At 55.2% G+C, this 12500-nt stretch overlaps 1 protein-coding gene across 1 annotated transcript in view; it reads left to right on the top strand.

The window, feature by feature from the left end:
- The window catches only part of tnk1 (tyrosine kinase, non-receptor, 1), a 121957-nt gene extending 111631 nt beyond the window's left edge, over positions 1-10326 (top strand). Inside the window, exons 11-15 of the mRNA XM_072591494.1 lie at positions 1177-1229; positions 3139-3668; positions 5622-5717; positions 8791-8901; positions 9400-10326. Coding sequence (XP_072447595.1) covers positions 1177-1229; positions 3139-3668; positions 5622-5717; positions 8791-8901; positions 9400-9411 — 802 coding nt within the window. The 3' untranslated portion in view covers positions 9412-10326. The remainder of the gene's footprint in view (positions 1-1176; positions 1230-3138; positions 3669-5621; positions 5718-8790; positions 8902-9399) is intronic.
- The last annotated feature ends 2174 nt before the right edge of the window (positions 10327-12500 follow it).

The raw sequence follows: 12500 nt of genomic DNA, 5'->3' as shown, positions 1-12500 counted from the left end.
TGTAGGTTAGGATGGATTGGCCGTGCTAAGTTACTCATAGTGTTCAGGGATGTGCTGATTTGGGTGAATTGGCCGTGCTAAATTGCATAGTGCCCACGGATGTGCAGGTTAGGGTGGATTGGCCATGCTAAATTGCCCATAGTTCCGAGGGATATGCAGGTTAGAGTGGATTGGCCGTGCTAAATTGCCCACAGTGCCCAGGGATGTGAAGGTTCGGGTGGATTGGCCATGCTAAAATACTAATAGTGCCCAGGGATGTGCAGGTTAGGGTGGATTCGCCGTGCAAAATTACCCATAGTGCTCAGGGATGTGTAGGTTAGGGTAGATTGGCCGTGCTAAATTACCCATAGTGTTCGGGGATGTGCAGGTTAGGGTGGATTGGCTGTGCTAAATTACCCATAGTGCCCAGGGATGTGCAGGTTAGGGTGGATTGGCTGTGCTAAATTACCCATAGTGCCCAGGGATGTGTAGGTTAGGTGGATTGGCTGTGCTAAATTACCCATAGTGCCCAGGGATGTGTAGGTTAGGGTGGATTGGCCGTGCTAAATTACTCATAGTGTTCAGGGATGTGCTGGTTTGGGTGAATTGGCCGTGCTAAATTGCCCATTGTGCCCAGGGATGTGCAGGTTAGGGTGGATTGGCCGTGCTAAATTACCCATAGTGCCCAGCGATGTGCAGGTTAGGAGGGATTGGCTGTGCTAAATTACCCATAGTGCCCAGGGATGTGCAGGTTAGGGTGGATTGGCTGTGCTAAATTACCCATAGAGCCCAGGGATATGCAGGTTAGGGTGGATTGGCCATGCTAAATTGCCCATAGTGCCCAGGGATGTGTAGGTTAGGGTGGATTGGCCGTGCTAAATTACCCATAGTGCCCAGGGATATGCAGGTTAGGGTGGATTGGCCATGCTAAATTGCCCATAGTTCCCAGGGATGTGTAGGTTAGGGTGGAATGGCTGTGCTAAATTACCCCATAGTGTTCAGGGTTAGGTGGATTAGCCATGGGAAAAGTGGGGATGGGATGCTCTTCAGAGGTTCGATGTGGACTCAATGGGCCGAATGGCCTGCTTCCATGCGGTAGGGGATCTCTGATTTGATGATCTCTCTCTCTCTCTCTCTCTCTCTCTCTCTCTCTCTCTGTGTCTGTCTGTCTGTCTGTCTGTCTGTCTGATCCCGCAGGAAGATGTGGAGTTATCTCTCAGAGAAACCAATACAGCTCATCAAGATGTCAGGTAAGGTGGGGATGTTGGCATCGAGCGGGAGGGGTGGAGAGACAGAGTGGGGGAGTGACGGGGTGGGATCGAGGGGCTCCGGACTGAAGGGGGGAACCAGGCGTGAGGGAGTCAGAGAGTGGAGGGTTGTCGAGATTCAACATCCTTTCATTGATATATCGTCCCCTGGAGTTTCCCAAACCTTTACCCCACTCACCCTTTCCTGTTCCCCTGCGCCCCATCCCCCATCCAATTCATTTGCCAGGGTAGCAAATTCCCGGGAGTTTCTCGCGTCGGGTCAACGTCGCTCCCCCATCCCCGGTCGGCCCACGAATTGGCATTCTTGCGAAAGGGTCCTGATGGAAGGTGAAAGCCTTTGACGATTTGGTGAAACGGCAGAGGTAACGGCTGGGTGTCGCTGAGGGACTGGTCCCTCGGTCTTCGCCAACCATTCCCCCTCTCCATCTCTATCCTCTCCCCCCCCCCCCCGAACTTTGCTGCAGCTCCCACCTCCCATTCCCCTGAACTCCCATGATTATAGGGCCTGGCCCACTCAACCTCTCCCTCCATCCCTGGGATCAGCCGAGCGCACCCTTCTCCGGACTGCCTCCAATTCCATTCAGTCTCTGCTTGGATACAAGGCCCCAAAACCATGGCCGATGTTCCGGCTGGGTTCTGACCGGTGCCCTATACCGTTCTGGCTTTGAAAAGTCTGAAAGAACTGCAGATAGAGAGTCATAGAGATGTACAGCACAGAAACAAACACTTCGGCCCAACTTGTCCATGCCGACCAGGTGAGGTGCTGCATTTTGGGAAAGCAAATCAGAGCAGGACTTATACACTTAATGGTAAGGTCCTAGGGAGTGTTGCTGAACAAAGAGACCTTGGAGTGCTCACTGAAAGTGGAGTCACAGGTAGATAGGAGAGCGAAGATGGCGATTTATATCTTTCCCCTCTCACCCTAAACCTATGCCCTCTAGTTCTAGACTCCCCCCAGGGAAAAGACCCTGTCTATTTATCCTATCCATGCCCCCCATGATTTTATAAACCTCTATAAGGTCACCTCTCAGCCTCCGACGCTCCAGGGAAAAACAGCCCCAGCCTGTTCACCCTCTCCCTGTAGCTCAGATTCTCCAACCCTGGCAACATCCTTGTAAATCTTTTCTGAACCCTTTCAACTTTCACAACATCCTTCCTAAAGCTTTCCTTTATTGGTCAGAGCATTGAGTACAGGAGTTGGGAGGTCAGGTTGTGGCTGTACAGGGCATTGGTTAGGCCACTTTTGGAATACTGAGTGCAATTCTGGTCTCCTTCTTATGAATAGGAAGGGATTAGAGGGATGGGGGCCAAGTGCTGGCAAATGGGATGAGATTAGATTAGGACATAGAGTCATAGAGATGTCCAGCACAGAAACAGACCCTTCGGCCCAACCCGTCCATGCCGACCAGGTATCCCAACCCAATCTAGTCCCACCTGCCAGCACCCGGCCCATATCCCTCCAAACCCTTCCTATTCATATACCCATCCAATGCCTCTTAAATGCTGTAATTGTACCAGCCTCCACCAATACTCTGACCAATAAAGGAAAGCATACCAAACGCCTTCTTCATTATCCTATCTACCTACGACTCCACTTTCAAGGAGCTAGGAACCTGCACTCCAAGGTCTCTTTGTTCAGCAACACTCCCTAGGACCATACCATGTGCAGAACATTTAAAAAAAAAGAGGTTATCAGATCTCCAGCTTCCTGTGCACCAGTCGGTTGCCACATGGTTACAACGGTGTGGGTGGGGAAGGCATGGGCTGCTACAGGAATGTAGTCCTGTACTCCCCAGCTCCAGGCAAGAGGCGATTGTTGTAGTTGATGGTGAGTGACTAGGCCTCAGCCTGTGTGTATGTGTGGTTTTTTTTTTTGTTTCCGATCTCCCAGGCCTCTCGCGCAGCCTGGACTCGAACATCGACACCAAGGAGCGGTTGGCCGACCCGGGCCCAGCTCCGAAAGCCAGGGTTCCCCGGGAGCGTGGTGGGCAGGCTGGAGGTCGCCCTGGGCCACCGAGCGGGGGCGAGAAACCCAGGAGGGGCTCACGGGAAGGAAAGCGCTGGGCCGCCGAGGCAGAGGACGCCATGGGCAAGCTTCGACTCAAACCCTCGCAGCCTAAACCTAGGCCCAACTGCTGGTCTGTGGCCTGGCCTCAGCTAGACGTGGCACTGCCCGGTCAGCGGGGGGCGCAGGAGCACGAGGGCCAGCCTGGGAATGAGGCCCAGTCCAAACCTGCCGCCCCCCACCACTACCAGGCGGACCCCAGGAAGGAGTCCAGGGCAACTAGGCCCAACGAGCCGCACGGAAGAGTGCGAGGCTCCCGCGGCAACTACCTCCACAGAGGCCCGTCAGAGGAAACAGCGGCCTACCCAGAGGCAGCCAGCCACCGCCATGGGAGCCTACAGGATAAAATCAACCGGGTACGTCAGCACCGAGGGAGCCTCTCGGTCTCCACGGCAACCGGCGTGGCCTAGCGACCGCAGCCTGCCGGGAAGCTGGTCATGTCGACTGCGAGGTAGCATTGACACTTTGAGCCCAAAGGCCTTCATCATGCTGCCCCATTCCCCATTCAAGGCTCAGGCAGGCCACCCCCATCCCCCCCCCCCCCCCCCCCCCCCCCACCCCCAACACCGAGAGCTCAGCCTTCGGGAGTAGGCCCTGGACGGTGCGAGGGAAAAGGCCCGAGGCCTGAGGGGGTTTATCGCCGCCCGGGGCTCAGGTTGGTCTGAGACTGGCCCCAATCCCACCTCAGTCACACAGGGGCAGAGATAGGGCTGTTTGGGAGAGGGTAAACTCTCACACTCACACTCACACACACACACACATACTAACTCACACTCACACACACACACACACACACTAACTCACACTCACACACTCACACACACACATACTAACTCACACTCACACACACACACTAACTCACACTCACACACACACACATACTAACTCACACTCTCACTCACACACACTCACACACACACATACTAACTCACACTCTCACTCACACACACTCACACACACACACTCACACACACACATACTAACTCACTCACTCACACACACACACTCACACACACACATACTAACTCACACTCTCATACACATGCACCCACTCACACACTTTCACACACACACTCACACAAACACTTGCACTCACTCGCACACTCACTCGCACTCTCACTCACACTCACTCATACACACACACCAACTCACACTGACTCACTTGCCACACACACTTTCACATACACACTTACTTTCACACACTTACTTTCACATACTCAAACACACACACTAACTCACACTCTTTCATACACACACACACTAACTCAGACATACACACTCACACTCACACTCAATCTCACACACACTCACTTTCACACACTCATTCACACACACACTCACACACACACTCTCTCACACTCACTCACTCAGACATGTTGATGTTCCAGATTCTGGTGATTTAAGTGCTCTTTCTCTCTCCCTCTCCCTCTCCCTCCCTCTCTCTCTCCCTCCCTCCCTCCCTCCCCTCCCTCTCCCTCGTTCTCTCTCTCTCTCTCTCCCTCCCTCTCCCCCATCCCTCTCTCTTTCTCCCTCCCTCTCCCTCATTCCCTCTCTCTCCCTCTCCACCATTCCCTCTCTCTCTCCCTCCCTCTCCCCCCATTCCCTCTCTCTCTCCCTCCCTCTCCCCATTCCCTCTTTCCCCCCCTCCCTTTCCCCCATTCCCTCTCTCTCTCTCTCCCTTTCCCCATTCCCTCTCTCTCTCTCTCTCTCTCCCCTTCTCCCCATTCCCTCTCTCCCTCTTCCCCCATTCCCTCTCTCTCTCCCTCCCTCTCCCCAATCCCTCTCTCTCTCCCCTTCCCTCTCTCTCTCCCCCTCCCTCTCCCCTTCCCTCTCTCTCCCCACCTCCCCATTCCCTCTCTCCCTCCCTCTCCCCATTCCCCCCTCTCTCTCTCCCTCTCTCTCCCCCTTCCCTCTCTCTCTCTCCTTCCCTCTCCCTCATTCCCTCTCTCTCTCCCTCCCTCGCCCTCATTCTCTCTCTCTCTCTCCCTCTCCCCCTTCCCTCTCTCTCTCTCTCCCCCATTCCCTCTCTCTCTCTCCCTCCCTCTCCCTCCATCCCTCTCTCTCTCTCCCTCCCTCTCCCTCATTCCCTCTCTCCCTCATTCCCTCTCTCCCTCTCCCTCCCTCTCCCCCATTCCCTCTCTCTCTCTCTCCCTCCCTCTCCCTCCCTCTCCCTCCCTCTCCCTCCTTCCCTCTCTCTCCCTCTCCCTCCCTCTCCCTCATTCTCTCTCTCTCCCTCCCTCTCCCCATTCCCTCTCTCCCTCTCCCTCCCTCTCCCCCATTCCCTCCCTCTCTCTCGGTCCCTCCCTCAGGTACAGGAAGCTGTCCATGGGGTTACCACAGACGAGTGCCAGGAGGCTTTGCAAGTCACCAGCTTTGATCTGCAGAGAGCCATCCAACACTTAAAGGTGAGGGGCTCTGGGAGGGTGGGCATGGTACCAGGCAGCTGCTGGCAGACAACCTGAGGCACAGACTGGCTCGAGGGATAGGTGAGGGGCTAGGGGGCAAGGAGGGAATTTGGAGGGTAAGGTCTGTCATTAGGTACGGATTTGGCGTTCTGATTCTCTCTGTCTCTCTGTCTCTCTCCTCTCTGTCTCTCTCTGTCTCTCTCTCTCTCTCTCTGTCTCTTTTCAGTCTCTCTCTCTCTTTAAGTCTCTCTCTCACACTCTGTCTCTTTCTCTCTGCCTCTTAACTGGAGTAAGGCAAATGTTAATGGTACAAGTCAGGAACTTTCAGAAGTTAATTGGAGAAGACTATTCACAGGTAAAAGAACAATTGACAAGTTGGAGGCTTTTGAAAGTGTGATAACGAGAGTTCAGAGGCATTATGTTCCAGTTAGAGTGAACGGTACAGTTGGTAAGAATAGGGAACAATGGATGAGTAAAGATCCCGCTTACGAATAAGAAGGAGCCATATATTAGATCGAGATCAACTGACAGTGTGAGAGAGATAGAGAGAGACAGAGAGAGATAGAGAGAGACAGAGACAGAGGGAGAGACAGAGAGACAGAGGGAGACAGAGACAGAGTGCAAGAGGGAGAGAGAGACAGACAGAGAGGGAGAGAGAGAGAGATTGAAAGAGACAGAGAGACAGTGCAAGAGAGAGAGAGAGAGAAACTGAAAGCGACAGAGAGAGACAGAGAGAGAGAGAGACAGAGTATAAAGGGTATAGGGGCATTCTTAAGAGGGGGATCAGGAGGGCTAAGGAGAGAGAGCTTTAGCAGATAAGGTTAGGGATAATCCAAAGAGATTCTACAGGTACATTAAGAGTGAAAGAGTGACTAAGGAGAGAATACAGCTCCTTTAAAGATCAACGTGATTAATCTGGTTTCCAGCATCTGCAGTCATTGTTTTTACCTCATTGATTTTAACCCGACTGCGAATCCTCTTGCGAAGGTGCCTGCCTTGAAGAAGTTTTCCTCCTCTCTCTACAAGAATCTCAGGGAGTCCCTCTCCCACTGCAACTCCCAGGTCATTTCCTCTGCCCTGAAACTCTTCAACCATGTCGTGATTGTCTGTGTGTTAACCTCAGGAGATGGGAGGGATACTAAATGAATATTTTGTGTCAGTTTTTACCGTGGAGAAAGACGTGGAGGCTGGAAAATAAATATTTGAAAACAGAGGAAGGCCTTAAAAAAAAGACATAAAGGTGGATAAATCCTGGGAGCAGCTCACATGTATCCCAGGACATTCTGGGAAGTTAGGGAAGAAATTGTGGGGCCCCTGAGCAGAGATGTTTATATCATTTACCACCATGAGTGAGGTGCCAGAGGTCTGGAGGGTGGTTAATGTGTTTAAGAAAGGCTGTGAGGGGAACTATAGGCCGATGAATCTGACCTCAGTGATGGGTAAGTCGTTGGAGGGGATTCTCAGAGACAGGATTTGGAGAGGCAAGGGCTGATTAGGGATGCGAGGGGTAAATGTCTTACAGACTAACTTGAGCCTTTTGAGAGCATAACCAAAAAGGTGAGAAAGCAGAGCGGTAATCATTGTCCACAGGGACTCCAGTAAAACCTTTGACCAGGTTCTGCACTGGTTAGTAAGGTTAGGTCACACAGGGTTCAGGGTGAATGTTGTGGGGAAGGGGGAAGGGGGAAGTGGTTAGGGTTACAGGGAATAGGCTGCAGGGTTGGAGGCTGAGGGGTGACCTTATAGAGGGGACGTGGATAGGGGGAATGGCAAGGGGGCTTTTCACTGGGGTGGGGGGATTTTAGAACGGGGGGGGAACAAATGTTTACAGTGAGAGAGGATAAAAGGGGACAACTTTATTTTACCCAGAGGGTGGTGAGTGTGTGGGAGGAGCTGCCAGAGGAAGTGGTGGATACGGGTCTAGTTACAACGTTTAAAAGCCATTTGGATGGGAATGTGAATAGGAAAAGGTTAGAGGGATAGGGAGCAGGAGCAAACGGGTGGGACTGGTTCCGTTTGGGATCATGGTTGCCGTGGGCTTGTTGGGCCGAAGGGCGTGTCTCTGTGCTGGATAACTCAATGACTCTCTATTTCTGTCTCCACCCATTCTTCTCTCTCTCTCTCTCTTTCTCTCTCTCTCTTTCTCTCTCTCTCACACGTTCTTTCTCCCTCTTTCTATCTCTCTCTTTCCGTCTCACTCTCTCTTTTTGTCTCTCTCTCCCCTCTCGTCTCTCTCTCTCTGTCCCCTCTTGTCTCTCCCTCTCGTCTCTGCCTCTCTCTCTCTCCCTCCTCTCTCTCCCCTCTCATCTCTCCCTCTCTCTCCCTCTCATCTCTCCCTCTCTCTCCCCTCTCGTCTCTCCCTCTCTCTCCCCTCTCGTCTCTCCCTCTCTCTCCCCTCTCGTCTCTCCCTCTCTCTCCCCTCTCGTCTCTCCCTCTCTCTCCCCTCTCGTCTCTCCCTCTCTCTCCCCTCTCGTCTCTCCCTCTCTCTCCCCTCTCGTCTCTCCCTCTCTCTCCCCTCTCGTCTCTCCCTCTCTCTCCCCTCTTGTCTCTCCCTCTCTCTCCCCTCTTGTCTCTCCCTCTCTCTCCCCCCTCTCCCCTCTCGTCTCTCCCTCTCTCTCCCCTCTCATCTCTCCCTCTCTCTATTTTCCTCTTCCTTTCCCTCTTTCTATTTCTACTTTTGTCTCCCACTCTCTCAATTTCTCTCTTTCTGTCCCTCTCTCTCTGTCTCTCTTTGTGTTTCTCGCTCTCCCTCTCTCTCTCTCGGTCGGTCTTTCTCTCCCTCTTTCTGTCTCTCTCTCTCTCCTTCTCTCTCTCTCTCACTCTCTCAAAATCTCTCCCTCTCTCTCTCTCAAAATCTCTCCCTCTCCCCCCTCTCTCTCTCAAAATCTCTTTCTCTCTCTCTCCCCCCTCTCTCTCAAAATCTCTTTCTCTCTCTCTCAAAATCTCTCTCTCTCCCTCTCTCTCTCAAAATCTCACTCTCCCTCTCTCTGTCTCGCCCTCTCCCTTTAACTCTCTCTCTCCCTCCCTCTCTCTCCCTCCCCCTCCCTCGGTTTTCCATCTGGTTTTCCCTCAGATCCAGCAGCTGTACAACATTAGCCAGCGTTCCCAGGAGGAATGCCGTCGGATCCTGCAGGATTTTCACTGGAGCCTGGAGAATGCCAGCCAGTACGTGCTCCGGAGCAAGGTGAGAGCGGCCACCCAGAAGGGGGCAGGGGCACACGGGAGGGGCCGAATGGCCAGCGGGCAATGTCAGGGGGCATCTATCACCGTGCTGTCCCTATCCTGGGATGGGGGAACAGTGTAGAGAGAGCTTTACTCTGTATCTAACCCCGTACTGTCCCTGCCCTAGGAGTGTTTTGATGGGGGGAACAGTGTAGAGGGAGCTTTACTCTGTGTCTAACCCCGTGCTGTCCATGTCCTGGGATGGGGTGGCAGTGTAGAGGGAGCTTTACTCTGTATCTAACCCCGTGCTGTCCCTGTCCTGGGAGTGTTTGATGGGGGACAGTGTAGAGCGAGCTTTACTCTGTATCTAACCCTGTGCTGTCCCTGTCCTGGGAGTGTTTGATGGGGGGACAGTGTAGAGGGAGCTTTACTCTGTATCTGACCCCGCGATGGTCCTGGGAATATGAAAGGGCTCCAACGTTTTCCGAATGAATTCACCATTTGTCCGTTTCCCTCGCAGTTAAAATCCTGAGACGAAGATGGATGGGATTTGCCGGAACCTGCCTGTTTCCCTCGCTGTGAGCTGACAGCGTCGAGGACTCTGTATCCCGATGTCCGTTACCCCCAAATTCCGAGAGTATTCCCCCTTCCCCCCCCCCCCCAACCCCGGCCAAGGGACTGACCGGTTTAGGGCAGCTCTCGCACTGTCCCCTGCGTGCTGATTGGTCAGCACTGCATACCAACTCCTTGACCATGTAACGAGGGACCCGTGACAGACGCCCACCCGAGGGTGGGGTGTGTGGGGTTGAGGGGGGGGGGGTTTGGAAGCGCTGTCCCAGGGGAGGTGGGTTCACCCCTGACCTGCGGTGGGCCCAATCCATTGGAAGTTGGCACTCAGTCCCAGTGACGCGATTGGACCGGACCGCAGGGGTTTGGAATGATATCACTTCCTCCCGCCCGATTCCAATTGGCGGGCCGCAATTGGACCTGCCCGTTTCCCCGCTTAGGCGGGGCTGGGGGGAGGGAGGAGGGGGCCGGGATCTGCGTTGGGATTGGTCAGTGTCCCCACGCTCGCCAACAACCCACCACCCAATGAAATCTCTCTCCAAATAATTCGCCCCTTCAGAGCAGAGCGACTCTCTCCAACCCTACACTGGACGTTGGCCTCGTAGGGCATTTGTTCGCTGTCCTTAACTGCCCCTCCAACTGCTGTCCCATGGGGCATTTCAGAGTTAACAGGAACACCACCCCCTGCACGTTCCCCTCCCCCCTCCCCGTCCAGGTTTGGGAATATATCGGCCGTTCCTTCAGTGTCGCGGGGTCAGAATCCTGGAGCTCACTCCTCAAGGGTATCGTGGGGGCATCCCCATCTTCCCGTGGGAGTGTGACCCCCATTCCCTCCCCCCCAATGGGAGTGTGACCCCCATTCCCTCCCCCCCCCAATGGGAGCCAGACCCCCCATTCCCCCCCCCCAATGGGAGCCAGACCCCCATTCCCCCCCCCCCCAATGGGAGCATGTACCCCATTCACCCCCCACTCCCCCCAATGGGAGCCAGACCCCCATTCCCCCCCCCCAATGGGAGCATGTACCCCATTCACCCCCCACTCCTCCCAATGGGAGCGTGACCTCCATTCCCTCCCCCCCAATGGGAGCGTGACCTCCATTCCCTCCCCCCAATGGGAGCTAGACCCCCATTCCCCCCCCCCAATGGGAGCATGTACCCCATTCACCCCCCACTCCTCCCAATGGGAGCGTGACCTCCATTCCCTCCCCCCCAATGGGAGCGTGACCTCCATTCCCTCCCCCCAATGGGAGCTAGACCCCCATTCCCCCCCCCAATGGGAGCATGTACCCCATTTCCCCCCCCCACTCTCCCAATGGGAGCCAGACCCCCATTTCCCCCCCCCACTCTCCCAATGGGAGCCAGACCCCCATTCTCTCCCCTCACTCCTCCCAGTGGGAGACGGATCCCCACTCTTCCCCCCCAATGGGGGTCAGATCCCCATTCTCTCCCCTCAGTCCCCCCACTGGGAGCCAGCCCCCATTCCCACCCCCACTCTCCCAATGGGAGTGAGACCCCCCATTCCCACTCCCACTTACCCAATGGGAGCGAGACCTCCATTCTCTCCCCTCACTGGGAGCCAGATCCCCATTCCCACCCCCACTATCCCATGGGACCGAGACCCCCATTCCCCCCCCCCCCACAATGGGACCGAGTCCCCCATTCTCTCCCCCCAATGGGAGCCCGACCTCCATTTCTCCCCCACTCTCCCAATGGGAGAGAGACCCCCATTTTCCCCTCCCCACTCCCCCCAATGGGAGCGAGACCCCGATTCTCTCCCCTCACTCTCCCACTGGGAGCGAGACCCCCATTCTTTCCCCCCCAATGGGAGCCAGACCTCCATTTCCCCCCCACTCTCCCAATAGGAGCAAGACCCCCATTTTCCCCCTCCCCACTCCCCCCAATGCAAGCAAGACCCCCATTCTCTCCCCTCACTCCCCCCACTTGGGGCCAGACCCCATTCCCTCCTCCCAATGGGAGCGAGACTCCCATTCCCTCCCCCCAATGGGAGCAAGACGCCCATTCTCTTCCCTCACTCCCCCCAATGGGAGCCAGACCCCTATTGTCCCCCCAATGGGAGCGAGACCCCCATTCACTCCCCAATGGGAGCAAGACCCCATTCACTCCCCCCACTGGGAGCCAGACCCCCATTTCCACCCCCACTCTCCCAATGGGAGCGAGACCCCCATTCCCTCCACCCACTCCCCCCAATGGGAGCGAGATCCCTATTCCCTCCCCCAATGGGAGCGAGACCCCCATTCTCTCCCCCCACTCCCCGCGGGAATGAGCCCCCTCTCTCTGGGTGTAGACATATCCCATTCAGAATTCAGGAGAAATGTTCGAAAGCAATATCGACAGCGTCGCATTCTGTTAGCGCCCCATGGTCTGAGGGGAGGGGAGACCCTCCCTTCCCCGAAGCCCCTCAGTCTGACCCCGCACCGGATGTGAGAATTGGTCGAGGGGGTAACTATCGTGGTTCTGGGTATCCCTGGGAGCATTCCCTCTATCATCCAGTGCCCAAACGCTGGGACGCTGGGACATTCCAGCCCCACCCCTCCCCCCACGCCTCCATGTTGGAACCACCGCGTCAACATCGCCACTCCAGAAAAAAAACCAAGATGGCAGACTTTCTAAATAAAGGTCTTTAATGATGCTTTTCGGGGAAACGGGTGAGTTATTTACACAAGGGTCAACATTAACGTGGAGCCTGTTCCGTGACCAAACCCCTGACACTGAGGCCTCTCCAGAACAGGCCCCATTAACTGCCCCCCCACCCACCCCACTATTTCCATCCATACCCAGCCCTGTGAGCTGGAGGGGGGCCATTCGGCCCATCTAGGCCGCTCCGCCGTTCACCAGAGATCGGGTCAGCCCCGTTACTTCCCGATTCTCCTTCCCGGTCGGAAATCTACCTCAGCCTTGAGTGACCCGGTGTCCAGGGCCCTCTGGGAGGAGACAGCGAGGAGTGCGGGTCAGAGTTGAGGAGAGCGTGGCTGTGGAAAAGCACGGCCAGTCAGCGGCGTCCGAGGGGCAGGAGAGTCGACGTTCGATTCTGACC

Source organism: Chiloscyllium punctatum, chromosome 21, assembly GCF_047496795.1.
Source record: "Chiloscyllium punctatum isolate Juve2018m chromosome 21, sChiPun1.3, whole genome shotgun sequence".
NCBI classification, from domain to species: domain Eukaryota; kingdom Metazoa; phylum Chordata; class Chondrichthyes; order Orectolobiformes; family Hemiscylliidae; genus Chiloscyllium; species Chiloscyllium punctatum.
Note: the sequence above shows the minus strand (reverse complement) of the source record. Positions and strands in the feature narration are given on the sequence as shown.